This window comes from Belonocnema kinseyi, chromosome 10, assembly GCF_010883055.1.
Source record: "Belonocnema kinseyi isolate 2016_QV_RU_SX_M_011 chromosome 10, B_treatae_v1, whole genome shotgun sequence".
Lineage (NCBI taxonomy): Eukaryota > Metazoa > Arthropoda > Insecta > Hymenoptera > Cynipidae > Belonocnema > Belonocnema kinseyi.
The window spans coordinates 62,492,275-62,502,712 of NC_046666.1; the positions used below are offsets into that span (position 1 = coordinate 62,492,275).

The 10,438-nt window shown below is 23.5% G+C and overlaps 1 protein-coding gene across 4 annotated transcripts in view; it reads right to left on the reverse strand.

Moving 5' to 3' along the window:
- LOC117181408 overlaps positions 1–10,438 on the reverse strand; it is a 54,220-nt gene that overhangs the window by 23,933 nt on the left and 19,849 nt on the right. For all 4 annotated transcript variants that reach the window (XM_033374028.1, XM_033374030.1, XM_033374029.1 and 1 more), the window contains 4 exons: positions 9,222–9,465; positions 7,348–7,441; positions 5,332–5,543; positions 1,926–2,124 (listed from right to left, as the gene is read on the reverse strand). In XM_033374028.1, coding sequence (XP_033229919.1) covers positions 1,926–2,124; positions 5,332–5,543; positions 7,348–7,441; positions 9,222–9,465 — 749 coding nt within the window. The remainder of the gene's footprint in view (positions 1–1,925; positions 2,125–5,331; positions 5,544–7,347; positions 7,442–9,221; positions 9,466–10,438) is intronic.

Sequence of the window (10,438 nt, forward strand, 5' to 3'; positions counted from 1 at the left end):
AATAGAAATTACAATCGAAAAACTCATAACTTCGTGGGAAAATGTTTATTTCTCAAATAGAAAAAATACGTGTCGCCTGATCTTTTTTAATAAATAACATATTTCGTCGCTGACAAATTCTGCTACTTCAAAAATAGAACCTGCTTAATTTTAAATGGATTCGATCAAAATTCTCATAAAATGAGAAATTCAGGGATCAAGGCGCAAAAGGAGCTCAAAGAAGGGCAAATAGAGAAATTTTTCACAAAAAAGGGGAAAAACATTAAAAATGTAATTTTACATGTAGAAAAGGAGAAACAATATTTTTGTGATATTTTATAGTTCTTAAATAATCTTAAATTAAATTTAAAACTGCACTCTTCAATGCACTTAAATTTAAATTTTATATAGTTCAAATTAGAGCATCTAAAACAGTTTACATACCATTCATAAAAATTGTTCACGCTCATTGAGATTACAAAATTCGAACTCTTAAAGCTGAAAAGATTTTTATTTGGAGTAATCACGATTGAAGTGCAAATTAAGGCTTTCAAAATGTAATTTTTTAATGGTAAAACTTTAAAATTGGAGCTTAAAGAATATTAATTTACAAACTTTGGATTTGAACGTTCAATAATTGACACAATTTTTAAACTTTTATAAACAGAATAGTTTAAAGATCTCTGGTTTAAAAATATAAATCCCTGCTAATATTTGCAATGCTTTGAGTTAAACAATAAATCAATAAATTTGTTTAATGTTCAAAATTATATCATTTTTAGCAATTTGAAGTTACAAACATAAAACCTTGAATGATTAAAAATTGTTAACTCAATAACTTTATAAATTACGTCGTTTTAAATTAATAATTATTCAATTTTTCAAAATTAAACAATTTCAATTAAAAATTTATAAATGGAACAATAAAAATGGTAACATTCGAAGTTTAAATTTAGCACTCTAAAAAGTTAACGATTCAAGGCTTTCAATTTCAAACAAATCAGTTTCAAATAGTTTAGTTTTAAATGTCTTATTTATAATTGCTCATTTGTAATGAAAAAATATTGCTAAATATCACAAAATTGTACTTTTTTATTGAGATATTTCACATTGCACGGGTTAACAATTCCAAAATAAATTATTGTTCAATTTTTAATACTCGAACTACAATTTATCAAAAAACTTCAAATTCAAATTTATTTAATCATAAAACCTAAATTTTCAAATTCTTCAAACTGAAAATATACTTTCAAAAAATTAGAGCTGAAATGGTAAATTTTTCGAGTAAAAGATTTTACAATTACACGTTCAAGTAATTGGATAGATTTTTCTTCTAAAAATTTGTAAAATTGTTCTTTAAAGAATCCCGATTTCTTGTTCCAGTGGCCAGTGGCTCAAGCCTAAAGATTTGACATTTGACTAAATTTTTTATTTTTAAGTCTTTTAATTTTGTATTGTATAAAAACTTCTGTCTCCGTTTTACATTTTCAACATGTTTTAAAATGTTTCAGCTGAACATTTTTCTTGAAAAGTATTTATTTTTAATGAATATATTGTTTATTTTTTATTTTGTGCTTTATTTATTTATAATTTTGTTTTCAAGTATTCTATAATATGCAAAAGAACTTTCTTATTTTTATATATGAGCCAAAACTTTAGTTTTAATTATACAAATTAATTAATCAAATTATTCATTAAAATTGTTTAAAATCATACTAATAATAATAGATAATAAAAAAAAAAACTTTCTACTCATGTTAAAGAGAAAAGGAGCAGTTTTTCGTGAATAGGGGGAAAGGGGGGAATTTGAAAAAAGCGGAAACGCAGGAAAATAGGGAATAAACTGTGATACCTGAAAATGAAATAAACACAAAATAAATTAAAGTCAGACCGTAATAGTGACTTGAAACCTAATTTTAAGCTTAATTTTATTTTCAAATACTAACTGTTGGTGTAAGCTTCCCAAATTCCAGATCTGTAGCACATTTTTTCCAGAGTAGGCTTGGCCGACTGAGTATTCACTCTCCATAGTAGGATGAGTGCTCACTGCTAAATACTGGATTGGCTGATGAGAATACATCGGAATTGGTATCGGTAACCAAGCAAGAGCCCATACTGGTCCACCAACAAAAAATGTTGGGACTCCTGTAAAATTTTTATATTGTCAATTTTAAGTGTAAATTCTTGTTAAATACCATTTTTAGTTCAGAGATTAGAGGACAAAAAAATATAGCGAAATTTCTTGTGCGGTTAACAGAAGATATTAATTAAAAGTGTCTTCTAATCAGGAATGCAAAATCAGATTTTAAAGAATGTTTGAAACCAGGCAAGCTTTATCATAAGAAAAAGTTGCTTGTTTTTTTCAATGACTATTTTAAGTAGGAACTATTTATTATTGATATTGGGAAATAATTATGTTCTTCATAATTTACTAACACACTATAATTTATAAACAACTGTTTTAGTTTTTGCGGGTTAAAAAAAAGTTTGGAAAGTTTTGAATTATTTCAAAATATACTTAAAGATTTTAGAAGAATTAAAATGATTCTAAAATAATTTAAAATTTGAAAATATTTCCAAAAACTGTAAACAAAATGTGGAATTTTGAAAATTTCGAAATAAAATTTTGTAGCTTTTTACGGAGTTTCAAAGATTTTAAAATAATACAATTTTTTGCTACGATCCCAGTAATAATTTAAATTTATGTTTTACTTTGAAAAAATAATTTTAAGAAATTTAAAAAGGTTCAAATGATACCCTGAAATTTCAAAAAAGGATGTAGAAAATTGTATGCCAATTTTTTTCAATTATTACAACATTTTATTTAATAACAATAATAATTTTAAACTTAAAAAAATTTTAACAATTATTTGATACAAAATATAATGGTCTTAAGATTTCGGGGGAAATTATAATGATTTTTTATTTTACAAAATTAATTTTAAGACAATTTTCAAGCAGATGTTCGAAGCATTCCAAAATATTATAAGAAAAAGAATCTGGAAGATTGTAAGGCAATGTTTGTTATTTTGTAGAACTTTTTCAAATATTTATGAAAAATTCGGATCATTAAAAAAAATACTAAGAAGTTTTGGAAAAAAATCGAAACAAAAAGTGGCTTTTTGAATATTTTGAAATAAAATTTGGAGATACTTGAAATATTTTGAAAGTTCTCAAGATTGAAAAATTAATTTAAAAAGAATATTTAAACAATTAAAAATTAGATAAGATTTCTAAAATTGTCAAAAACGAAACTCGAAGATTTTGAGACATTTGTAATTCTAGGAAGTTTAAAAGATATTTAGGATTTTCGGAAGTTTTAAATAAATTCAAAATATTTTTAAACTGGAAGATTTCCGAAAATGTATCAAATATTTCTAATTTTTTTCTGAACTTTAGAAAGTCCTAAATATCTTAAAACGAATTCAATTTTTTCTTACCATTCTTTTAAATTGTGTAAAATAAAAAAATAAATTCTTAGAAATTTTCTAGATAATTTTTTATCATCTGAAATCTTCTACAATTTTTTTTATTTTCTGAAGAAAATTAAGAAAATTATGTTTGAAGAACTTGAATGCAAATAAACAAAACAAAAATTATAGAAATTCAATCTACTGTACTAAAATCGCAAATTTTTTGTTTGAAATAAAAATATTTTTTAGTTGAGCATGCAACTAATGAGTTTAAAATTTACCTCTTTGGATGAATTCAACCCTTTTTGATTACAAATTAAAATATTTTTTAGTTTTAATATCAACTATTATATAAATATAACGAATTGTAGACGATAAATTTATCGTCTAGAATTAGTTTTTTTAAGTTTCAAGAGACCAAACACATTTTCTTAAGATTCCTCGGGACATTTTTAATGAATTGTTATTTTGAAAAAGGAATTTTAAGAAAAAAGAAATAAAAAATATTTCAAATGATTTCCTAAAATTTCGAAAAAGAATGTAGAAAATTTGAGAGCAAAATTGTTCAATTTTGTAATATTAGAAAGTTTTATGAAAAATTCGAGGAGGCTTAAGAGATATTTAGAATATTTGAAAAAATACAAAAATAATTTTTCACTTCAAAAGATTTTAAAAAACTTGTCACAAAATTTAGATTTTTCAACATTTCTAACAAAAATTTTAGAAGCTTTTTAAGAATTTAAAAAATTCTTTATCAAATACATTTTTTAACCATTCACTTTTCTAAAGATTTTAAAAATTGTCAAAAGAAAATATGAAAGGTTTTAAGACAAGCTTTTTAATTGTGTGAGATATATATTTATATGGAAAGATTAAAAATATTTTAAAACTGAAATTTTCAAAAATGTTCCGGAAATGTCTCAAGAAACTCTTTTTTGGTTACAAATTCATTTTTTTTCATATGACAATTTAACTATTTTCTTATAGTCATTTTATTTCGATTTAGCTATTTTATTAAAAATACTTATTTTTGCATAGGAAAGTCATCCTTCTTGACTATAAATTCATCTTTTTGGGTATAAAAGTTGTAGGTTGAAAATTCATCTCTTTTGGTAGAAATTTCATCTTTTCTGGTTAAAAAATGCAACTATTTTGTTGACAATTTATTGTTTTGCACAAATTTAACTATTTTTGATATAGTAATAAAATATTTTTCAGTTTAAATGTCAACTATTATATTTTTTATTGAGAATTCATATTCTTTGTTTCAAAATTCAATTATACCCGGTTAACAATTGAACTAATTTGTTAAAAAATCAGTTTTGTGGTTGAAGATTTATCATTCTAGTTAAAAATTAATATCTTTGATGGAATATATACGTAATTTATTGAATCTTCTTTTGTTTTGGCAGAAAATTAATCTTTTTGGTTGAAATTTTTACTTTTTGGTTTGAGAGTTAATCTGTTTTGGTTTTTAAATTAATTTAACTGTTTTTGATTTGAAATATAATTATTTTTTATTGAAATATCAACTATGACATTTCTGGTTAAGAATTTATTTTTTGGGGGGGAAATTCAATTATTTGATTGAAAATGAACTTTTTTTAAATTTTGATTTAACATATATCTGAAATCTTCAATTTTTTTTATTGATTAATGGTTTTAGTACTATATAATTAATCTTTTATATTGTTTGGACGATTTTTAATCAATGTTTTCTATGCAGTTTCTATATTCATGAAGTTCGAAAATAAAATTCATAAATGGTACGAAAACTCTCGTCAAATTGTATAATTATTATTTAAAATTTAACTTAATATATATTTTTTATATATAACTTATTTTAAATTTACTTGATATATTATTTCTTTAAAATGTATTTTCTACACTTTTTATATATTATTTATTTATATAAATTATACTAAAACTTTAAACTGACCTTCCTCCAATCTTCCTTCAAATTTCTGCCAATAACTCCATTCCGTGCGTGTTTCTGAATTACCAAACTCTGAAGTATCAGAAATGTTCTTTTGCATTGCCATTGATCGCCGAAGTTCGGGCAAAAAGGTCTCGCCTTCTTCTTTGTTCAGTGGAATGAAGTCGTTTGGCAATAAATCTTTAAACAATTCCAATTGATAATTTTCTAGTTCACTGAAAAAAAGAATCCAAATATAATTAAAATATAAGAATAAATATTATTAAAATCAAGTATGACAATGGAAAAAAAATATAAATAAAAGTGGCTATTTTGATGAAAAAAATCAGTAATTTAAATCTTCAGATTAGAACCTTGAAAAAATCATTTTAAAGTAGGTTCACAAAACTAAATATTGTACAAAATTAAAATTGGAACCCCCCTAAGTTAAATAAGTTTGAATCCGAGGCTTTTGAGATTAGATATTAAAACAAAAATTTTAATAGTACACATTTAAATCAGTATCCGTCAAAATCAGATAATCTACAAATTAAAAGGAGTGAAAATGATATAATTTTAAAGTAAAAACCTTCAAAATCCAGAATTTTAATTTAAAACGTTTTAAATACAAAATTTCGAAGTAGCAAGACCTCCTAGTGAAAATAAATGTACATTTTCAAATGTACATTTCAAAGTATAATTAATTGAATCAAATTTCTAAACATTCTACTGGTCGCAGTTTAATTTAACAACAATTATTCAATTCCAAACAATTTTCAATAATATTAAAATAAAATTGATAAAAAAAACTAAGTTTATTCCTAAAAAAAATCAATTCGTATGGAGTCAGAAATTAAAATTTCGTCGTGAAGTACTAAAAATTAATTGATAAGCATTTGAAATAGGTACAGCCAAAAAAATTCAAAACTTTCAAGTTTTTTAGAACTTTTTCACAATTTCACAACTTTTCCAGATATTCCAGAACATGTATCAAGCTTTCAAATTGAAAAAAACTTAACTTTCAAATTCTCTCCTTTGAAATTTATTCAGATTTGAAAAAAATCCTTTTGAGAAGTTTGAAATTAAAAATTATTTAATTATTGACAATTTAAACTTCTAAATGTACCATTTTTAAATATTTAAAATTAAAAGGTCAAATTTAAATTAGTTAAAAAGTTACTTAGAACTATATGATTTTTATTTGAAATTCTAGCAATTTTTTAAAACAACTTTCAACTAAAAATTATCATTTTTCTTGAAAGTTCCCAATTCCAAATCAGATATTTTTGTTTATTTCCCGTTCCAAGTATTAATTGTAGTTAAATTATATTATTATTCTAAAAATCCCTTTTCCAATTTAGATTTATATGATATTGCTTTGTAAGATTTCTTGTTCCAAATCAAAATTTTAATTCTTCTCGAAAGTTTCCTTTCGAAAGTCAGAATTATAATTCTTTCGGAAAATTTCTTGATACATAATTTTTCTAAACAATTACTGTTCTTAAACAGATCATAATTCTTTTTAAAAATTCCCCTTTTCAAGTGAAAATTGAAATTCTTCTGGAAAACTCACTGTTCCAAATGAGAATTATAATTCTTCTCGAAAATTTCCTCTTCTAAATAAAAATTATAATTCTTTTGGAAAATTCCTTGTTCCGGATCTAAACTATTATTTTGTTTCGGAAATTCTCTAAGCCATTTAGGAATTAAATGCAATATTGTTTGGAAAAATTTCAAGTTTTAACGAAAATGTTCATTTTTCTCAAAAATTCCTGTTGTAAATCAGAATTAGAATTTTTTAAATTCTATTTTCCAAGAGAAAATTGTAATTCTTTTGGAAAATTCACTATTTCAAATCAGAATTATAATTCTTCTCGAAAATTCCCTATTCCAAGTCAGAATTATAATTCTGTTTTCGAAAATTCTCTAATTCAATTCAGAATTACAAAATAAATATTGCTACGGATAATTTTTTCTTTCAACTCAAAATTATCATTTCTTTTTCTACTATAATTAAAGAAACTTCTTATTAATACTCACAAGTTAAGAGTCCATCGATAGGCTGCAGTATAAGGTACATTTTTCTTCGCATTCTGCAGCGGCTCCATGTCCAAGAATTCTGCTTTGTAGGCTCCTAAATAATATAGAGTATACAACTAAAAAAAATGGTGTAGACAAATATTTCGAAAATCTCGCAAACATTGTTTTTTTTTTGACAACCTGATTGGTTATGCTGAAAACAAGCATTTTTAAAGAACACTCATTATCAACATTTTCAATATTCAACCATTTTAGATCATTTTAACGCTTTACACCAGAAATGGGCATTTTTAATAATAAATTATTAAATTTCCAAGATTAAATTTTTTAAACTATTTTTTTTTCGGGTTTAATAACGGGTGTTTTCCCCAGGAAATTGACATTTTTTAACAAAAATCATTGGATTTTGAAGGTTTATAATTTTTCAACAATGCTAGGTTAGACTAGCCTTTTAAATATGAAACTGGTATTTTCGAACAAAATCATTATAATTTGAACAAGATTTAGAATCGTTTAAAAAATGTTGCATTATGTTAATGTTTTTATTCGGGAATTTGCATTTATAATTATTTTATAAATTAGATTTCAAAGAAGCATTCACAAATTTTGAACAATTTTGGGTTATGTTGGCGTTTAACACAAAAAGACAGCACTTTTAGAAAAAAAAATCATTAGATTTTTAGTTTGAAGATTATTTACAATTTTATGTTATGTTTTTTTTAACAGATAAATACTTTTAATACAAAATTATGATATTTCAAAGAATATTTACAATTTTTCAACAAATTTAGGTTATGTTTATGTGTCGCACCTGAAATTTGTATTTTAAAACAAAAATAATTAGATTCAAATCCAATGATTTTTATTTAAAATAATATAATTTACAAGCTTGAAGAATTTCGGATTCTATTAGTGTTTTTTGTCAAAAATATATATTTTTATTTAAAAAATCATTAGATTTCAAAGAACATTACACAAGGAAACATTTTTTTTTACAATAGTAAGTTAAGCTAACGGTTTTCAATATAGATTTCAAAGATAATTGATAATTTTAGAACAGTTTACGGTTATGTTACGTTTTTCACTTGAAATCGGCATTTTTAAACAAAAATCATTAAATTTCAAAGAATATAGTCAACTTGAAACAATTAATTTTTAAGTTATGTTAATGTTTTTCTTCCGTATTTATTGATATTTAAACAAATTTGATTTCATTATTTTAATATTTAATTATTTGCTAAAAATTTAATTATTTTGTTGACAATTCAACCATTGAAAATTAATTTAATTCTATAGTTATAATTTTAACAGCTTAAGGTTATATTGATATGTTTAACCTGAATTCGGTATTTTTAAAAAAAAATCATTAGATTTCTAAAAACATTCATAATTTTGTACAAATGTTGAATTACATTGGCATTTTTAATAAAAAATTGTTATCTTTAAACAAAACTTATTACAAATTGAAAAAAATTTAGAAAATTACAAAAAAAATTATTATGTGAGTGTTCAGGAAAAACTGAATTTTTAACAATCAAAAGTAGCAGAAAATTGAAAATGGAAGCTAACAGTAAATTTATTTTTTAACTGTTGTAAATTAAACTTTTAATTTTATTCAATTTTCAACAGTTGAAAATTCAACATTCAACATTTAAAACGAGACACAAAATATTACATATTAATTTTAATGTTAAAATATAAAATTACAACAAGCATACAAAATGTTGTCCTTGCATATATTTTATATTATTTTAGATAAGAGATACAAATAATATAGAGCATCTCAGATAAAAAACCTTGAAATCTTTCTCCAAACAATAAAAAGTTCATACTTTAACACTAAATTAAAAAACAAAATCTGTATCAGAACTCACGTAATCTATCTTCAGAGGCTTCCGGTATAAATCGAAGTTTAGAGGCAATTCTCCTTCTGATATTCTCGGGATTCTCAGGTTCTGGATCACTTCCCTCCGAACTATCTTCACTCTTCATGTGATGATCAGGATCAGGTTCAGCGTAATTATCCGACGCATCTGCCTTCGAATGTTTTTCTAATACGTGATCCATAATTTCCTTGTGTATCAACGAATGGAAATTGCATATTCTGCAGATATAATTCTATTTAAAAAATTAGAATTGATTCATTATTTTACAACCTATAAGACCCTTGTAATTAATAAATAAATAATACTTATAACTGATTTCAATAAATAAAATAAAGAATACAGGAATTACAGAGCAGAGAAAAAATAGGGTAATATTAAACATTTATTTTCACATTTAGAAAAGAAAAAACAAACTGAATTTTTAGAGAAAAATTGTAGTTTTACAATTTTTTAAAACGAAATCTCTTGAAATTCTTTGATTTTTTTTTCAAATAACTTAAAATCTTCAAAATACTATAGAATTTTTCTATGTCCTTTTTCCCCCTAAAATCGTTGAAATCTTTAGAAATCCCTTATAGAAATTAATTTATATCCTAAAGTTCTCTAGAAAATCATTGAAATCCGTTGAAATCTTTGGACATCGTAAAAATTCATTACAAATCTTAATTTTCTAAATAAGAAATACAATTTTTTGGTTTTATTTTGGTGGAAAAAACTTATGTTTCTTAACTTAAGAAATAGTAAGACATTTTTAAATTTTTGATGAATATTTACATTAATTAATTATTCTATGAAATGTATATTCAAAGAAAAAATATTAAACATCTACTAAAAATATTGAATTTAGTTCTAAAAAAAACAAGCTACAGCATTGCTTTGTTTATAACAACATCTGTTTTGTTCATTCTGTCAACTTGTCACTTGTCTATTTTTTACTCCAACATAAAGTCATCTTAAAGTTACAATAAATCTATGCTTTTACAAGTTACAAATTCTGTTTAATATCTTTGATACTCCGATAAGATCCCCCTAGTTACAAGAGGTTATGGGCTCAGATCATCGCAAGTTGTGATCGGAAATTGAAATATTTCGAAGTGCATGTATTTACCAGGTGTATACATATGAAACCGGTATTTTTTCAAGAAAAAAACACATTTATTTCAAAAGAATGATAACAAATATTTTATTCAAAGTATGCGCCCTCG